Raw genomic sequence first — 20,905 nt, forward strand, 5'->3', positions numbered from 1 at the left:
GTGTTGGATGTTTGGGGGGATTTTGCATGTAACGCCTATGTAAGAGATTTTGAGTAGTATTTATTTGTTTAGGGTTTTTGAGTAGTATTTACTTGAAGTGGGTCATATTCTCGTCGTTTTTTAGATTTGTTGTTTTCTAACAAGGCATTAAAAGTTGTCATAAGTTTGGTCAGCTTGTCATTAGTTTTTTTTTTTGAAAGTTGTTGTTTTTCTTATTTTGTTTTTCTAATCTAAGTGTGGTCCCTTAGCTTGGAGTTGTGTTGGACACGTGATTTGAACGAGATGAGTTTTATTACATTGAATAAAGTGGTCAAGTGGTCCCTTTCACTACCACTTGTTTGGTTGTTGACCTTAAAAGGCACAAATGTGCTTATACATTGGCAGAGAGGTTAGCTTTTTGTTGAAGTTGTTGTTTAGAGTTTATGAGTCGTGCAGTCCTTTGCTGCTATAACCAAACGGGACCACAATGCATAACCAAACGGGACCACAATGCATAGTGTGTAGCATAATGTACTATGCTCTTGGGTTTTATATATATATATATATATATATATATATATATATATATATATATATATATATATATATATCATGAGGGTTTAGTTTATTAGTACTTAAACTTAGATGCTTGTTTAAAGTTGTGTATGGATTTTAATTAAACTAAGATTAAATATATGCTTTGATTGGGTCCAGTTATTGGCCACCTGTTATGATTGTGTTGTTTTTACTTTGCTGAAATTGTTTGGCGGGTTGCTTTATAATAATGATTGATGAAAGTTATTAGTACTTAAACTTTAGTGGCTTGTTTCAAGTTGTGTATGTATTTTTTTTATCACTGTCTTGTGGTTTGTTTGGTGGATGCTCCGAGTACAGGGGTAAGATGGAGAATATTCTTAGGGTTTAGGGGCAAATTTTCTAAAAAGTTTTGTATGGATTTTAATTAAACTAAGATTAAATATACGCTTTGATTGGGTCCAATTATTGGCCACCAATTATGATTGTGTTGTTTTTACTTTGCTGAAATTGTTTGGTGGGTTGCTTTTATAATAATGATTGATAAAAGTTACTAGTACTTAAACTTTAGTAGCTTGTTTCAAGTTGTGTATGGAATTTTTTTTATCACTGTCTTGTGGTTTGTCAAATGTCTGCTCATTGGTATATGATTATGGCAAATGTCTGCTCCTTGGTATTTTTATAACTTTCAGAGATTGTATTAATTTTTTGTGGTTGGAATTGTTTGGGGTATTGTATTAAACCTTTGACTATAATGAATGTGGCAGGATACATCATGGGTACACATTGTATGATGTTTGAAGTCCATCATGGAGGTACTTTTAACAATATAGGATTAATTATGTAGGGGCGATGTTAGTAATTACCCAGACCCGTATGATGGGAACAAATTGAAATTTTCTGATATAGAGGACATATGGGTATAGGTCTTAGGACCTTGTTTATTATAGTGTACCAGGTTTGCCATTAGACCAAGGGTTAAGACTTTGTCATCTGATTACAATATAACTGAAATGGTGGCAAAACATCTAGATCGTGCTCTTGTAGTGTTGTATATAGTAACTTATGGTGTAGCAGATGATGTAGTTGATGGAGATGAAGAAGAAGATTCAGAATACGAGAGGGAATTTGTGTTTAGGAAGGATGCCTTATGGGATTCAGTTCTTAGTGATGATACAGATTGTCTTGATTCTGATGAGGATACCACTCATCGTAGTGAGGCCATTCATAAGGGGGTTGGAAATGCTAAAGAGGTTGTTGAGGAGGTAGATGTGGAAGGGGATGTTGATGATGTTTCTGGGGAGGGTGATGCTGGGGAGGGTGGGGAAGAGAGGGAAGAGAGTGATAGTAGTGGAGACATGTATGATAGTGATAAGCTAGAGTCACCACATGTTAGTGGTGATGAAAGCTTAGTGCACTCATCCCATAAGGATGTAACCAAAAAAATCCCTTTTGATCGTACTGATATGAATAATTTGACATTGATTGTAGGGAATACATTTCATTGTGCAGTGGAATTTAGAAAAGTTGTGAGACAATACAATATTAGTAGGGGGAAGGATTTGAAATTCAAGAGAAATGAAAACAAGGGGGTTGTGATTGTCTATAAAGATCCAAGGTGCAAGTATAGGGTATATGGGAGGCAGTTGAAGAACAAGATGGCATTCCTTTTAGCATCCATAAGGCCCAAACACACTTGCACTAGGAAGTACCAAAATCATATGGTCACTTCAACTTGGATTGCTGAGTGGTGCATGGACTCTTTTAGGGAGCAGCCAAACATGCCCATAGATGTGTTGCAGAAAAAGGTGAAAGCAAAATGGAATGTAGATGTCCATGTCAGTTCTTTGTATAGGGCAAGGAAAAGAGCAAGAGAAATTATTTTTGGAAAACTAGATGAGCAGTACCATCGGTTGTGGGATTATTGCTCCATGGCTAGGAGCACTAATGTGGGTAGTTGTTTGATATTGATGGTTGAGAGACCAATGCCTCAGGTGCCATGCTGATTTCAAAGGCTTTATTTTTCATTTGCAGCCAGGAAGAATGGTTTTGTGGAAGGGTGTAGGCCTGTTGTAGGTCTTTATGCATGTTTTTTAAAGGGTATCGTATAAGGGGTAGATGATTGCTGCTGTGGGCAGAGATGCCAACAACAACATGTACCCTATTGCAATGGCTGTTGTAGAGGCTGAGACAAAAGATAGCTGGACATGGTTTCTAGGGGCGCTTGTTACAAATCTTGGCCCTAGTCGACATGGATGGACTTTTATTTCGGATCGACAGAAGGTAAAATAGTAGTTATTTATTATTCATATAATTTAAATGTTTATTGTAATGCAACTAATTATGTTTTCAACTATTGTGCAGGGCCTCATTCCAAGCCTAGAACAAGTATGTCCGCAATCCGAGTATCGTACATGTGTTAGGCACTTATACGCTAATTTCAGAAACTCAAGTCATCGGGGTGTGCTACTGAAGGATCTTCTTTGGCAAGCTGCCACATCCTACACAAAGGCAAAATTCTACGAAGTAATGGATGAGATAAAGAAGATTAGTAAGGATGCACATGCCTACCTAGAGAAGGTTGATCCCAACACTTGGTGTAGGGGATGGTTCAATACAAATTGTAAGTCTAGCCTCTAACACAACAACACTTGTGAGAGCTTCAATTCATGGATAAAAAAATACCGTGACCAGACAATCTTGAGTATGTTGGAAGGTATTAGATGTAAGTTGATGAGAAGGTATGTGAGGAAAAAGGAGTTAATCAGTTCAATAGAGGAGGCCTTAGGGCCAAAGATTAGGAAGAAGCTAGAAAAAGAAGAGGATGAAACTAGTAACTATTGGTGTAAATACACCGGTCAGGGTATGTTTGAAGTTGAGTGCATCGGGAAGAAATTTGTTGTAGAAGTGGATGGCAGAACTTGTGGCTGCAAGAAATGGGATGTAACTGGTATTCCATGTTCTCATGCTATTTCTACCATTTTACACCAAGGTGGAGACCCAGCCGAATATTTGAGTGATTACTATGGGAAGGAGAAGTACTACAAGTCATATGACTACATTGTCTTCCCTGTGCCAAGTGAAGAGCAATGGCCTATAAGCAACCAACCAAAGATTGAGCCACCCAAGGCGAGGACAGCTCCTGGCAAACCTAAAAAAATAAGACAAAGGGGTGCGGATGAACCAACAAATTCTAATTCAATTAGGAAGGGGGGCCACATGAATCAATATGGGTACTACATGAAGTTTGGTCACAACAAGAGGTCATGTGTTGCCAGGCAGAGACAAGAGGAACGAAGGTCACGTGTCAGAGATTACTATAGAGATAATGCATCAACTGACTGGAATTTGGACATGGTAATGGCTTATTCATTGAAAATATTTACTGTTTAGTGTTTACTGCATAATGTTTAATTTATTAAATTGGTTTACATATTTTGTTTTTTTATTGTTTATGTTTTTAGTTGGATGGATCTTCAATTGCCACTTTAACTACCAGCAGGAAAAAGAGAAGAGTGAACACACCATCAGGTTCAAGCAGGGCAGGGAGATCACAATCTGGTGGATGTTCAACATCCATAAGTCAAACACCTTCACAGCCTGAATCCCAGCCTACATTTAGGCCAGCCTCACATGTTGCATTATTGCATGTCTCACATACTGCATCCCAGCCTACAGCACAGCCTGCATTTAGGCCAGCCTCACCGAATGCACCACTGCATGTCTCACAGCCGGCATTTAGGCCATGTGAAGAGATTACATTACAGCAACAGTCACAGCCTGTGAGAGTAGCAACTTCTGTCAGCCAGCATGTGAGAAATGCACCTTCTGCCACCCAGCCAATTAGAACAACAACACATTATGCATACAAACCGAATGTGAGTAATTCTTAATATTCTATAAATTAAACCCTTAAAAAAAATTAGGGGCCTGATTGTATGTGATTAATTGTAGGAATCTACCATATTTGGGAATAAGAAGAAAAAAACCCTAGGATTGGCCACAAGGACAAGGGCAGGTGGTAGGTTGAGGGAACATGTTAGGGAGTGGAAGAGAACCTACCAAGCAGAAGATTATTGTTGACTTGACTGGTAACCCTGTTGGGCCACCTCCAATTCCAGGTGGTGGACCAGTATGCGCTTGGGGGCCTCCCAAAGCTGGTGGTATTATATTTCGTACTGGCCCACCTGATTTTGAAATACAAAAGGGAAAAGGGACAGTTGTTGACCACCCACCAGGTTTTGAGGAACATGTTAGAAGAATGGATAGGGGGAAAGATAAGTCCACCAAAACAGTGAAGGACAAAGGGAAGCAGAAAATCTAGTAACCATGAATGTTATTGTGTGTACGAGTGTTTGTCTCAGCTTCTAGTGTTTTATTGCTAACTACTTGTAGCTGTTTGGGGTATTTTGTAAACATTGTAATTGATGAATTGTAGATATGTATGTTTTGGCAACATTTTATGCAACTTTGTATTATAATTAAATATGTAATTTCTTAAGTAGTTGTGTTTGGGGTATTTTGTAAACATTGTAATGGATGAATTGTAGATGATGGTCATGTATGTTTTGGCAACATTTTATGCAACTTTTGGATTAGAATTAAATAAGGCATGGTCTTAAGTAGTTGTGATTGTATATGTAGTGCTTGCATTGATTTTGATAGTTGGATTAGTTTAGGAGTTCTTACACATTTGGTGTAAATTTTGTAGTGCTTGCATTGATATGAATTGTAAGTTAATTTTGATGGTCATGTATGTTTTGACAACATTTTATGCAACTTTTGGATTAGAATTAAATAAGGCATGGTCTTAAGTAGTTGTGATTGTATATGTAGTGCTTGCATTGATTTTGATAGTTGGATTAGTTTAGGAGTTCTTACACATTTGGTGTAAATTTTGTAGTGCTTGCATTGATATGAATTGTACGTTAATTTTGATGGTCATGTATGTTTTGACAACATTTTATGCAACTTTTGGATTAGAATTAAATAAGGCATGGTCTTAAGTAGTTGCGATTATATATGTAGTGCTTGCATTGATTTTGATAGTTGGATTAGTTTAGGAGTTCTTACACATTTGGTGTAAATTTTGTAGTGCCTGCATTGATATGAATTGTAGGTTAATTTTGATGGTCATGTATGTTTTGACAACATTTTATGCAACTTTTAGATTATAATTAAATAAGGCATGGTCTTAAGTAGTTGCGATTATATATGTAGTGCTTGCATTGATTTTGATAGTTGGATTAGTTTAGGAGTTCTTACACATTTTGTGTAAATTTTGTAGTGCTTGCATTGATATGAATTGTAGGTTAATTTTGATGGTCATGTATATTTTGACAACATTTTATGCAACTTTGGATTAGAATTAAATAAGGTATGGTCTTAAGTAGTTGCGATTATATATGTAGTGCTTGCATTGATTTTGATAGTTGGATTAGTTTAGGAGTTCTTACACATTTGGTGTAAATTTTGTAGTACTTGCATTGATATGAATTGTAGGTTAATTTTGATGGTCTTATATGTTTTGACAACATTTTATGCAACTTTTGGACTAGAATTAAATAAGGCATGGTCTTAAGTAGTTGTGATTATATATGTAGTGCTTGCATTGATTTTGATAATTGGAATAGTTTAGGAGTTCTTACACATTTGGTGTAAATTTTGTAGTGCTTGCATTGATATGAATTGTAGGTTAATTTTGATGGTCATGTATGTTTTGACAACATTTTATGCAACTTTTGGATTAGAATTAAATAAGGCATGGTCTTAAGTAGTTGCGATTATATATGTAGTGCTTGCATTGATTTTGATAGTTGGATTAGTTTAGGAGTTCTTACACATTTTGTGTAAATTTTGTAGTGCTTGCATTGATATGAATTGTAGGTTAATTTTGATGGTCATGTATATTTTGACAACATTTTATGCAACTTTGGATTAGAATTAAATAAGGTATGGTCTTAAGTAGTTGCGATTATATATGTAGTGCTTGCATTGATTTTGATAGTTGGATTAGTTTAGGAGTTCTTACACATTTGGTGTAAATTTTGTAGTACTTGCATTGATATGAATTGTAGGTTAATTTTGATGGTCTTATATGTTTTGACAACATTTTATGCAACTTTTGGACTAGAATTAAATAAGGCATGGTCTTAAGTAGTTGTGATTATATATGTAGTGCTTGCATTGATTTTGATAATTGGAATAGTTTAGGAGTTCTTACACATTTGGTGTAAATTTTGTAGTGCTTGCATTGATATGAATTGTAGGTTAATTTTGATGGTCATGTATGTTTTGACAACATTTTATGCAACTTTTGGATTATAATTAAATAAGGCATGGTCTTAAGTAGTTGCGATTATATATGTAGTGCTTGCATTGATTTTGATAATTGGAATAGTTTAGGAGTTCTTACACATTTGGTGTAAATTTTGTAGTGCTTGCATTGATATGAATTGTAGGTTAATTTTGATGGTCATGTATGTTTTGACAACATTTTATGCAACTTTTGGATTATAATTAAATAAGGCATGGTCTTAAGTAGTTGCGATTATATATGTAGTGCTTGCATTGATTTTGATAGTTGGATTAGTTTAGGAGTTCTTACACATTTTGTGTAAATTTTGTAGTGCTTGCATTGATATGAATTGTAGGTTAATTTTGATGGTCATGTATATTTTGACAACATTTTATGCAACTTTGGATTAGAATTAAATAAGGTATGGTCTTAAGTAGTTGCGATTATATATGTAGTGCTTGCATTGATTTTGATAGTTGGATTAGTTTAGGAGTTCTAACACATTTGGTGTAAATTTTGTAGTACTTGCATTGATATGAATTGTAGGTTAATTTTGATGGTCTTATATGTTTTGACAACATTTTATGCAACTTTTGGACTAGAATTAAATAAGGCATGGTCTTAAGTAGTTGTGATTATATATGTAGTGCTTGCATTGATTTTGATAATTGGAATAGTTTAGGAGTTCTTACACATTTGGTGTAAATTTTGTAGTGCTTGCATTGATATGAATTGTAGGTTAATTTTGATGGTCATATATGTTTTGACAACATTTTATGCAACTTTTGGATTAGAATTAAATAAGGCATGGTCTTAAGTAGTTGCGATTATATATGTAGTGCTTGCATTGATTTTGATAGTTGGATTAGTTTAGGAGCTCTTACACATTTGGTGTAAATTTTGTAGTGCCTGCATTGATATGAATTGTAGGTTAATTTTGATGGTCATGTATGTTTTGACAACATTTTATACAACTTTTGGATTAGAATTAAATAAGGCATGGTCTTAAGTAGTTGTGATTATATATGTAGTGCTTGCATTGATTTTGATAATTGGAATAGTTTAGGAGTTCTTACACATTTGGTGTAAATTTTGTAGTGCTTGCATTGATATGAATTGTAGGTTAATTTTGATGGTCATGTATGTTTTGACAACATTTTATGCAACTTTTGGATTATAATTAAATAAGGCATGGTCTTAAGTAGTTGCGATTATATATGTAGTGCTTGCATTGATTTTGATAATTGGAATAGTTTAGGAGTTCTTACACATTTGGTGTAAATTTTGTAGTGCTTGCATTGATATGAATTGTAGGTTAATTTTGATGGTCATGTATGTTTTGACAACATTTTATGCAACTTTTGGATTATAATTAAATAAGGCATGGTCTTAAGTAGTTGCGATTATATATGTAGTGCTTGCATTGATTTTGATAGTTGGATTAGTTTAGGAGTTCTTACACATTTGGTGTAAATTTTGTAGTACTTGCATTGATATGAATTGTAGGTTAATTTTGATGGTCTTATATGTTTTGACAACATTTTATGCAACTTTTGGACTAGAATTAAATAAGGCATGGTCTTAAGTAGTTGTGATTATATATGTAGTGCTTGCATTGATTTTGATAATTGGAATAGTTTAGGAGTTCTTACACATTTGGTGTAAATTTTGTAGTGCTTGCATTGATATGAATTGTAGGTTAATTTTGATGGTCATGTATATTTTGACAACATTTTATGCAACTTTGGATTAGAATTAAATAAGGTATGGTCTTAAGTAGTTGCGATTATATATGTAGTGCTTGCATTGATTTTGATAGTTGGATTAGTTTAGGAGTTCTTACACATTTGGTGTAAATTTTGTAGTACTTGCATTGATATGAATTGTAGGTTAATTTTGATGGTCTTATATGTTTTGACAACATTTTATGCAACTTTTGGACTAGAATTAAATAAGGCATGGTCTTAAGTAGTTGTGATTATATATGTAGTGCTTGCATTGATTTTGATAATTGGAATAGTTTAGGAGTTCTTACACATTTGGTGTAAATTTTGTAGTGCTTGCATTGATATGAATTGTAGGTTAATTTTGATGGTCATATATGTTTTGACAACATTTTATGCAACTTTTGGATTATAATTAAATAAGGCATGGTCTTAAGTAGTTGTGATTATATATGTAGTGCTTGCATTGATTTTGATAATTGGAATAGTTTAGGAGTTCTTACACATTTGGTGTAAATTTTGTAGTGCTTGCATTGATATGAATTGTAGGTTAATTTTGATGGTCATGTATGTTTTGACAACATTTTATGCAACTTTTGGATTATAATTAAATAAGGCATGGTCTTAAGTAGTTGCGATTATATATGTAGTGCTTGCATTGATTTTGATAGTTGGATTAGTTTAGGAGTTCTTACACATTTGGTGTAAATTTTGTAGTGCCTGCATTGATATGAATTGTAGGTTAATTTTGATGGTCATGTATGTTTTGACAACATTTTATGCAACTTTTGGATTATAATTAAATAAGGCATGGTCTTAAGTAGTTGCGATTATATATGTAGTGCTTGCATTGATTTTGATAGTTGGATTAGTTTAGGAGTTCTTACACATTTTGTGTAAATTTTGTAGTGCTTGCATTGATATGAATTGTAGGTTAATTTTGATGGTCATGTATATTTTGACAACATTTTATGCAACTTTGGATTAGAATTAAATAAGGTATGGTCTTAAGTAGTTGCGATTATATATGTAGTGCTTGCATTGATTTTGATAGTTGGATTAGTTTAGGAGTTCTAACACATTTGGTGTAAATTTTGTAGTACTTGCATTGATATGAATTGTAGGTTAATTTTGATGGTCTTATATGTTTTGACAACATTTTATGCAACTTTTGGACTAGAATTAAATAAGGCATGGTCTTAAGTAGTTGTGATTATATATGTAGTGCTTGCATTGATTTTGATAATTGGAATAGTTTAGGAGTTCTTACACATTTGGTGTAAATTTTGTAGTGCTTGCATTGATATGAATTGTAGGTTAATTTTGATGGTCATATATGTTTTGACAACATTTTATGCAACTTTTGGATTAGAATTAAATAAGGCATGGTCTTAAGTAGTTGCGATTATATATGTAGTGCTTGCATTGATTTTGATAGTTGGATTAGTTTAGGAGCTCTTACACATTTGGTGTAAATTTTGTAGTGCCTGCATTGATATGAATTGTAGGTTAATTTTGATGGTCATGTATGTTTTGACAACATTTTATACAACTTTTGGATTAGAATTAAATAAGGCATGGTCTTAAGTAGTTGTGATTATATATGTAGTGCTTGCATTGATTTTGATAGTTGGATTAGTTTAGGAGTTCTTACACATTTGGTGTTAATTTGGTGTAAATTTTGTAGTGCTTGACAACATGTGGATGACAATATTTAGCCAATGTTTTATTTCCCAATATTAAGGTAACACAACAGTAAGCAATAACATAAATTGGGGTCACAATACCATCAATTTAGAGGACAAATTCATTTCAATACTAAAGTCAATTGTGCCAACAAAATCCATATAAACCATAACAAATATTACAACCACAACAACAAGCAATAACATAAATTGGGGTCACAATACCATCAATTTATAGGACAAATCCATTTCAATATTAGAGTCAATTGTGCCAACAAAATCCATACAACCATAACAAATATTACAACCTAACTAAAACCTAAAAAACATTACGAAAATGGTCAATTCATACAAGTCTGATACAAATAAAGACAACAAAATATCTATTTTACCTGCTTAACATCAGCCTTGATGCAAGTCCATTAGAAAAAGGGAAACACATCAAAACAGCAATAAGACACCAAAAACATGCAAGTGCAACTCAAAACTTCAGCTACATCCAACGATACTCATTCTCAACCCTTTGAAGTTTAACTTCAAAATTAGCAGCATCAACTTCAATTTTTTACTTGTACTCAGCAAGCTCAAGCTTGCATTTGAAGACTTCCATTGCCCTTTCGGACTTCAACTCATTCTACCACTCCATCAACATCGACATCACTTGATCACCGCACACACAAATTTCAGGTTCAACCCATTTAAAAAAATTGCAACCACGATTTTTTTTTCATTCTGCATAATCACGTAAATTAGGGTCACAAAAATTAGGGTTTACCCAATTACTACAGAATTTTGGCATAACGGGATGAGCAGAAAATTTCTATGAAAAAATAAATTCTAAAACACATCTTACCAAATAATTAACATAAGCATAAAACCTTTTGCCATGATTTTTAGTTGTTGATGTAGTTTTGATAACTATTTTGCTCCCACATTTGCAAATTGGATAGCTCGATCCTGAATCGCATACCTCACCCTCGAAGTGCTCCATATTTCACCGTTGTCACCTCACCGGTACTGGGTAGTGGGTAATTTTGCCAGTGGATGATAGAATCGACTTTCACCTGTACTAGGTATTGCCGTTGTGTGGGATTCTTCACCATCGTGACATCGTCGACAAGGTTGGCAGCTAGATCCTCAGCTTTGTTTCTTCGACTTCCTTCCTAATATTTTCGAATGGATGGCTGGAACCCATTGATTTTTTTCTACAGCTTGGGTAGTAGGCCTTTGTGCTCTCTCGTTCTCGAGGGTTTCTTGCACAGCTTGGGTAGTGTGTTTAAAATATATGGTTGGTAAGTGTAAGTATAAGGGTGAGTGGGGGTGAGTGAGTGTGAGGGCAAAATGGGTAAATGAACCCTTAAAAATCACGTGATATGCATTCCATTTGATCTTAACAATTCAAATAGATGGAAGGATCCTATATGAGGGCAAATGAAAGTTTAGGAGTCCAAAATGAGAGATTTGAAAGTTCAGGAGGAGTCTGTAAAATCGGGTGGAAGTTTAGGAAGCCAAAGTGAAGTTTCCCCTTAAAAAAACTTTTTGGTTAAACCGAAAATATTTTTCGTAAACTATTATTTTTCCTCACACCAAACACCGAAAAATACGAAAAATATTTTTCAAAAATTATTTTATACCAAAACAAACTGAGAATAAGACTAACGAAAATAGGTGCAAAAGATTGGACCCATTGCCGTACGTGGAAGAAGTTGGGTCAACTTGTATATATTTAATATCCATTTCTGAAGTGAATACCACTTGAATCATATAAAGACAATTTGATCTCCATCAACTGCTAAGGTCCGAATGCCTTCAATTTTCTTTCCTTTTCCCCACCTCTATCATTTGTACAGTGACCAAAATAGAATTATACATACAAAGATGGAACTAACAAAGTCCAAGAAATTAGATTAACTTGTACATGTATAATATTCATCACTGCTTCTTTGCTATCGTCTTTTTCAATCCCTTGATAATCTTCCCAAACCACATCAAGTTCATAATAGCTAGTGCTGAAGGCACAACAAAGACCAAGAAATATCCAAAGGTTTGCATTTGGATGACCTGCAGAGGCAGCAGAGCAAATGAAATTACCTCACATCATAACATAATTTTTCAGAGCCGTGAGTGAGACATCCAAAACTGGTGATTCCAGTATAGCAAACGGAATTTGGGAAGCAGTTGGGAAAAAAGAAGAAGATACTATTGTGGTTTGTGGAAAAAATCAATTGGTGGCTTCTTATATCTAAAGTGACACTGAACTAATCCAATGATACTATTGTTTCACACACAATATGCACTCCTGCTAGAATTGAAAAAAGAGTTAGAATTTCATATGCAAATTGTGAACACATTGAGAATTGAAAGTTAAAAGGAATAATAAAGGAGTAAGAGATCAATATTGAGCTTCTTTCATAATAAACTAAGAAATGCCATTCTCTATTTGCCATATTAAATATTTGAAGAAACTTTGTAATCTGTATAGCTATTTGAAATTGGATTTTTTTTTCTCTAAGCAAAGGATTTATGAAAACTATATTCCGAATTTTGGAAATTTTATTCTCAATCAAAGTCAGGAAGTTTTTATCAGCTTTGAGAATGCGAAAGCTCTTATATTCAACAATCCAAAGTCCAGGAAATTCAATTTTCATGGACTTGCAAATTACCTGATCATAGTGTAAGTAAACATGGTAAAACATGTAGACGAACAGCAGAATTCTTGCAGCCTGCATTTGACAAATTATTTCAGCAGTCATTTTTAATAAGAAATAAATAAATAAAAATAAAAAAACTAAAATTTTTAACTAAAAAGAAATCTTGTCATTTCAAAAACAACATAGAAAGGTGCTGCTGCTACTGAAGAATGCCACATGGCTTAAAAACTTGACTCAGCCTAACTTAGTCTCTATTTATTTCGACGTAAAATGATTTCTGAAAAATATTTTCCATATTTTTCATTATTTGGTGCAACGTAAAATAATAGTCAATGAAAAATATTTTCCATTTGACCGAAAATGTTTCTTTAATTTTTGGAAAATTGTTTCTATTTTTGAAAATCGTAAACAATTTTTCGAATTTGAACATCTCATTCTCAAATCAATAGATCCAACCGAAACCTCGCCGGGACCCACCCAGAGACACCACTGGGACCCGCCCAGAACCCGATCGAGACCTAACCGGGACCCACAAGAGACACTGGCGGGACCTGACTGGGACCCAACCAGCACCTGGTCAGGACACCACCAAGACCCGGTTAGGACACTTCCAAGACATCGTTGGGACCCGCCCGGACATCGCCAGGACTCAGTCCAGACCCGCCAAGATCCGGTCGGGACTCTACTTCGACCAAGTCGAGACTCGAGGGACATGGTCAGGACATTTTCGTAATTTAAAGTTTAATATGATAGAATGAAAATATATATATATAAAAAAAAAATTAAAAAAATTGTGATTTTCCGTATGCGCCAAACACCGAAAAATGTTTTCCAATAAGTCATTTTTTAGGAAAATGTTTTCCGACGAAAAACATTTTACGTCAAAACATATAGAGCCTAAATCTGTGTATCAGGGCCTGGTTGGGGCAATCACTAGTATCAGGCATTAGCACGTGATATTGAACCACAGGACACCATAACTAAATCATATAGTTGTCCCACCCCACACACCCCTCTCTCCCCTCCCTCACCACCCCCCCCCCCCCCCCCCCCCCCCCCCTCAAACATGGATATCAGTCAGCTAAGAGGTGGGTTTAATGTAATTCAAGAGGATTTAGACTCACCAGCCATGCAAAAAATATTAGTACGCCATTGATTAGATAAGCACAGGACCTCTTCATACCAGCTGTATCAAGAAACCTTCATGGAACCCAGAAGATCTATTAAAGCCAAAACTTTACCACCATATTAATATTTTACTTCTAAGCATACCATCTCATATTGATCTCTGGAGTAGTAACCTCAGATATGAGGATCATGAATGTATAAAGTTGCCCTTCCCCAGAAAACATAGAATATGCCACTGCAACTCCAGAAAGAGAGTGATGGATAACCTGAAATTGGAAGCATATTAAAATGCTTTTAGCAGGGCATTTGTAGGAACTTAATAAGCTTTGATATGCTGCCTTGCAATTGAATCAATTTATAAAGCTATATGCATTCTCTAATGTGCTCCCTCATAACCTCACCCTAACTACCAAATCACAGTATTCAAAGTGATTGCAAATATTGACAATGATGCTTTCGACGCAGCTTCAAGAGAACTGGAAAGAAATGATTGGATCCTGAAAGGCTAAATCCAGAAATCAGGGGGGAAGGGAAGGTGAGTACATTGAAGAATTATCAACTAATTACAGATAACAGCTAAGTAAGCCAAGGATGAAATATGTTGTGTGTGTGTGCACCTGCATATATCTGAGCATATATAAGCTTGATTGTTTTCCATCCTAGAGAATAGACAACTAGACTTACATACTCCATTCCACCTAGAGAAGGATAGAGCCAAAAAATCATTCCAAGATCTGCAAGAAAGTATCCAACAGAGACCTGTCAAAAATCAAATTACTTGTATTAACCGGGGAAGACTTCTCACAAGATTTAAAGATACATCTTAAACTACACAAGGAAAACCTGAATGCTTTCAGAAAATCTGGTATGCAACATGTTAAAAAGGAGGTGTATCCTCAGCATGTTCCAAGAAAAAAGCGAAGAAAAGATGACTCAACCCTTCCACTTCCCATTTTTCAGTTGGTAATTTTACCTATCCAAACGAGTCTCAACCAAAATGTGAAAAGGGCACAAAATAATCTTACTGCTTTGGTGAAATGAAAGACATGTACTCATATTAATGGGAACTAAAGCAGAAAGTAGAATCAAGGATCAGATGAAACATGATTCCATAAACATAAAATTAATGTGGCCATCCCATAAAAACAAAAAAAGGTGGGCGAATGCAATTTGTTAATACAAAAATGTTCGGAAAAAGTAAAATCTTGAAACCACAGGGCATTTATCCTTACTTATGTGTTATTTTCCTATCGTTTTAGTTTTTGCGTGGGGGAAAGGGGTCAGAGAAACATATCATCTTTTACAAAGCCTACAGATAACGATGTTGTATATCTGCATTGTACATTAATTGAAGTTACATCATTATTTTAAATGGTGTTACTGTATGTGGGAATTAATTTTTACCAGCAGAGAAGGTAGGCAAGTAGGGTTACTTATGGACAGAAAAGGTTAGAAGGTCAAGAAAGTATTTAAGAGCTTATAAAGATGTGGACCAAGGTGATAATAACTCTTATGGTATTGGAAAACAATTTTTTGTGCAGTGAGTGCTTTTGCTTCATCCTGTTCCTAAATCCTGTCTTTTTCTATGCTTATTGTCTGAAACATCAAGTCGTAATGCCGCTTTCGGTAGCAATCTTCCATTTCAGTTGAAAAATACAGTTAGATGTTTGGTGTAATATAAGTGATCAAGGGGTAGTAATAAAGGGCAAGTAGCTTGATTCTCCAATCAAGATTTGGTTCAAATCCAATTCGTAAGATGGCAGCTCTGCTGTGGCCGGCCCCGGACTGTACAAAAGAATCGAGGCCAGGGGGGCCTCACACATAGTGGTTCCTGGCCTTTGGTGAAGAGAAAATGAGTTAGGTTAGAGTTAGGAGTTACTCAAGCAATCAGCTCAACCCAGGCATTCTAAGCTGAGAAGAAGATGCAAGATTTTTCTTGTCTTTGAGGCCTTGCTACCTTGTCTTTGTCCTTAGGGGACAGACCGGGAATGCATTCCTTTCACCTTGAAGTTGCTGGCCAAGACGAGCAAAGTGTGAAGCCTGCTGATTTACCTGCTATCAATGTTGCTGCCCATGTTAGTTCCAAGCCCAGTTATGCAGGAGCTGTTAAGGGATGCCGTCGGATTCAGGCATGATACACTTTTTAGTTATTGGGAGAGCCCAAGTACTCTCTTTCAGATTCAGGAAACGGCTCTTAGAGATCATTTTTCGTTTTGGAAGAGCCAAAAGATTCTTCCAATTGCCAGCAAGATAGCCATGTAGGGTAATAACTTTTACCAGCAAGAAAGATAGGCAAGTAGGGTTGCTTGTGTGTATTATGTAATAGGTGTCAAGGCACTGTTTTATTCATTATAAAGATGTGAAGCCAAGTTCGTGGCATCACCATACACAACTCATTTAAAGGAAATAATCAACAATTCAATTTCCTATAGATATCAACATTACATTAATGAAAACCTGGCAATATTCAGAAAGGAAATGTGTCATTTTTCAAGCCACCTAACATTAGATTATTGTCTCTTTTTTTCTGAATCAATTAAAAACAGAAACGGCAACATCAAGTCAAATAGAGCAACTACAACTATGTGTTTTCAAATTATTTATTAAAAACAAATAAATAAAACTTTACCCCCAATGCAAAAACCGACAGAGGCGAGCTTCGAAATGTAACAATGCCAGAGTGCTGTTGGTCAGAAAAGAGATCTGACCAGAACACGAAGTATAAGGACATAACTGTGATAAAAATGGCATGAAGGGTGGAAATACAGCTGCAAAGATTAATAATAATGATATAAGGAGCAATTTGAAGAGGAAAAAAATGTGGAACAGTAAGGGACAGGCACTCACCGATTATTCCACTCGATTCGTTGGATTTTTGTAAGACCATTATAACTCTTAAAATAAAAGGTACTGATTAATTGCGTAAGATCATAGGCCTGTTCAGTGGAAAAATATTTAGAATATGTCAATAAGGGGAGAACAGAAAACCAAACGAAATGAAGAGAGGCCAATCATTTTCAGCCTTTCACTAAATATAAGATATAAGCTACACTGGTAGTGAGTGAACTAAAAATACTTGAACATGTAACAATTGGAAGACAAGACTATACCACTTTGCACAAAAGCATGCCTCCGAGGATGGAAGTGTATGGGATAAAGGGATCTGCTAATAAGTAGTTTTTAACCAGCACATGAGCCTGATTTTGGTAAGACTTGATTGCCAAAACAGTTTTTCTTGACACTGCCATTGTAGCGTACTCCTTCCAGAATATGTTTGATCACCAGAACTTATTTAGTCTCTTCTGTACCTTCTACTACTTTCTTCCACTCTTCATTTTCCTCTCACCTATTCCTATACCAGAAATGATACCACAAAGCATAAAACATGAAATTTGAATTTTAAACAACTACATACAAATAAAATGTAACATTTCAGCTGAAAAGAGCTAAGACAGCAATACCCATAAGTCCCAACCTCAATCATTCTTAAAACAAGCTACCCACCATCAGAAAACAAAGAAGAAATTTCGTGTTAGCAGAATCATATCTTGTCAAACACATACTCGGCAGAAAATGGAAAACCAATGAAGTCACAGATCTGATAAAGAGACAGAGAGAGGGTGGGGGGGGGGGGGGGGGGGGTATTACTTCCGCAGCCATGTACTAAAGCTCGCGGCCCAAGTGAATCAGAGCTTCCATTAGATGAACTCCAAGCAATATAAGAAACAAATAGGGCTATATATAATTACAGGCAACAGCTAAACCGGTAATTAGAAACTAGTCCAAGACATTTCAAAGTCCGTTGTGAAATCAAACCCACGAGGAAGTCGGGTTGAGCAATCAGCATGAGATCAGAAGCGAAAGGGAATTTCATCAAACAATTACGAGACGACCCAGAGAGCACCAATAGAAAATAAGCAAAAGAGAGAGGCAGAGGCAGCGAGCTTACCACAAGCGTGAGCAACCCACCCATCAAAATCTGGAGGACCAAATGCAGAGAATCAATGGTGAAACAAAGCTAATCAACGACACAAAAAATGGGATTGGGACCAATTCGAAATGGGGACCGATCGATGGATGGGTCTTGGTGAAAACGACAGAGGAACCGAATGGCGTTTGTCTATCTGTAAATCAAATGATGGGAAGGCAACAACCCGTGAAACCAACCGTAAGAATTCAATTATAAAATCTGTATCCAACCGAAGCCATGAAATGAAAGAAAAGAATTGAAGAAAAGGACGAAGTGGGGGGTTTGAGTGATACGTGCCGTGCGTGTGTTAGCGCGCGCGTGTGTGGGGGGCAAATGCCAAATGGTTTTGGAATCCTCGGGTTGGTTGGTTGGTTGAGGCCACATGGATTGCAAGGAAATGCTATCCAATTAGATGGGTAAGCCGGTAAGGTAACGGAGAGAATGTTATTGGCACGCAGCTCGTTTTGCCTTGGCCAGCTCTTTGGACTTTCTTCCTTTTATTCCGCCAAATTACCTTTGAAACCCCCCACAGTTTCAGTCTTGATACACATTACTATTGCGGACACTAACGGCTGGCTTAGCCGCATATGCGGATGTGAATAGCGGGTATAGGTTATACGGATAGTGAGTTTAATTTAAATTACCAAAATAACGTCGTTTTGAATTTTATAATTTATAACCTTTACGACTTCTTGTGCTATCATCTTGGATTCACAAATTTATACCTCCCGGTCCTCACACCTCAAAGCCATAGATATGTTGCCATCAACATCCACCTATGAATATGTTATATTTAGATTTAATTTATATTTCGTATGTTTTGAGTTTTAGACTTTTTTTTATGCTGGTCAGATTTATAATTTATGTTTGTTGGATTTGTAATTTATGTTTCTTATATTTTCCATGCGTCAACTTTGAGAAGAGTGGAGGCTAGGGGCCGTCCACTACTCCTAGCAAGTCTAGGAGTTGTTTTCTCTTTCCCTTGTCCCATTTATTTAAATCTCCACCTCTCCTAACATGTTGAGCCTATACATAGATAAAGACATGAGCTTTCAAATAACTCATTAAGTTTTCTTGATAATTAATTTTCAGAAACTCTTTAGAATTAATAGTTCTTGTGTTAACTTATGAAAAATAAAAGTTTAAGACTTGAAATGGTAAGTAAGAGTCCAACACTCTCTTGGTTATTATCGGTCATTGGTGAAAAGATATAGAGGTCTCATAATCCTTGAGATCTGTCGTGTTATTGAATAAAGAATAATTTGTTCTTCGTGTTCTTGAAAAAAGAAAAATTAGTTCTTCATGTTCTTGAATAAGGAAGAACATGTTCTTAGATAAGCAAAAAGAATTTTGCCCAAAGCTAAGAGTGATCGTTGATATCCAAGTAAGTGTTCTTCGTTCTTGCAATTTAATTTAAATAATAACTATTATTCACATGTTTTTTATAAAGAGTTCTTAAGCATGTGAATTTGATTTTCTGCTGCTGAAATATCTGATTTGCAATTCTATTCCCAACAGTCATAACTTATGTATGACATCTAAGTGACGTCTAATAGTGGTTGTTCACAACAAGGGACATCAACACTTCTATGTGAAATGATAACATTTCAAACACAAAGTCCCATTCTTTCACACCAAGATGCTCATATAATAAAATAGATTTACAAGCAAAGTTTTAATAATCTAATGAAGCCAATTTTTAAAACTTAATATACTACATCACTATCCCACTATAGTAGAGTGGCATTGCCAGTTTATTTTTTTTCTTTTTTATTTTTTCTTTTAACAATGATTGATTTAAGAGTTGATTGATGATGTCATGTCAGTATAGTGGGTAGGGTTGAAAAGGCGGACAATTATTAACCGCCCGCTAACCGTTTATAACAATTTAGAAACGATGTCGTATATAATAGGGTATTATCGTATTACCATAGAAGTCATTTTGGTTTTTTTTTTTTTTATAATTTTTTCTTTTAAAAAATGGTTAGCAGTTATTAGGGTTATTAACTACTATTTACCCATTAATTGCTTAGACGATTAGTAGAGAAGGTTAACGAATTTTACTAACCGTCTTTTCACCGCTATGCACTAGTGGGATAGTGATAGGATAGTGGTGTTGTATATAACATGAGTAATTCTTAAAGTCCCTCTTGTATCATTCTTGTATCCTAAAAAATTAGGTAGCTTTTAAAATTACTATTTGATCAAAATTTAATAGTAATCAATAAGGCCAATGATAATTTTAAGAGCAGTATCATCCTTAAAGGGACACAAGAGGTAATTTTGAAATTTTGAAGTAATGCTATATACTACAACATCATTCCACTGTATTGATATGACATTACTTATCAATAATTTTATTTTATTAGGCTTTAAGGTTTAAGGACACAAGAGGTAATTTTGAATTTTTGAAGTAATGCTATGTTGATACACAGTTTTCCGAGATGATGACGTGGCACGCCTAGAGGGGCTGCTGATAACTTCGTAGGTGCTTCAGGCTACACACACAAAGAACAAACAGGATTAGAGCCCCCGGTGGTGTCCCAGCGGGGGAGCTCCGATGCCTAAGTTAGAATGTGAGGAAAGAATATCTAAGCAACCAAAGTTTTCAAAGCTAGGATTGTGCTTACCTAGCTTCGAAATTATACTTAAGTAAAAATCCAAGACTTTCGAAGCAGAAAATTTAAACTTTGAAAACTTTGGTTGCTTGAGACTTGTATTTATAGGCATGGAGTAGAATTTGTTTCCCGCACGTCTCGGGGCTCCTATCCCTAAATATCTGTTTCGCAGTTATTTGATAAGGGTAGGAATTATGGGACAAAGTGATAAGGTTTTTGTTTGAGTTGGATAACCTTTTGAATTTGAATAACAGCTTATCCCGCTTGTGTAGGGATAGTTTGTAGGTGGATAACCATCTATGCTGTAGAGAGCTTTTT

The 20,905-nt window shown here is 35.3% G+C and overlaps 1 protein-coding gene and 1 pseudogene across 2 annotated transcripts; one reads left to right on the forward strand and one right to left on the reverse strand.

The window, feature by feature from the left end:
- Nucleotides 1–3,042: 3,042 nt before the first annotated feature.
- On the forward strand, nucleotides 3,043–4,406 carry LOC148589738 (uncharacterized; annotated as a pseudogene).
- Nucleotides 4,407–11,913: 7,507 nt separating this feature from the next.
- Nucleotides 11,914–18,379, reverse strand: LOC132171321 (uncharacterized). 2 transcript variants are annotated; one of them, XM_059582608.2, is made up of 9 exons: nucleotides 17,949–18,366; nucleotides 17,110–17,351; nucleotides 16,847–16,935; nucleotides 16,629–16,767; nucleotides 14,684–14,758; nucleotides 14,144–14,265; nucleotides 13,996–14,071; nucleotides 12,884–12,943; nucleotides 11,914–12,281 (listed from the first exon to the last, which is right to left on the reverse strand). In XM_059582608.2, exons 2-9 carry the CDS (start codon nucleotides 17,245–17,247, stop codon nucleotides 12,153–12,155), a joined length of 828 nt encoding a protein of 275 aa, XP_059438591.1. In that variant the 5' UTR covers nucleotides 17,248–17,351; nucleotides 17,949–18,366; the 3' UTR covers nucleotides 11,914–12,152. The 2 variants fall into 2 exon arrangements, with proteins under 2 accessions (XP_059438591.1, XP_059438592.1); XM_059582609.2 differs by having other exon boundaries at nucleotides 12,193–12,281; nucleotides 13,996–14,057; nucleotides 17,949–18,379.
- Nucleotides 18,380–20,905: the final 2,526 nt, after the last annotated feature.

The sequence above is a fragment of the Corylus avellana genome, chromosome 1 (genome assembly GCF_965113065.1).
Source record: "Corylus avellana chromosome 1, dhCorAvel1.hap1.2, whole genome shotgun sequence".
Taxonomy (NCBI): Eukaryota; Viridiplantae; Streptophyta; class Magnoliopsida; order Fagales; family Betulaceae; genus Corylus; species Corylus avellana.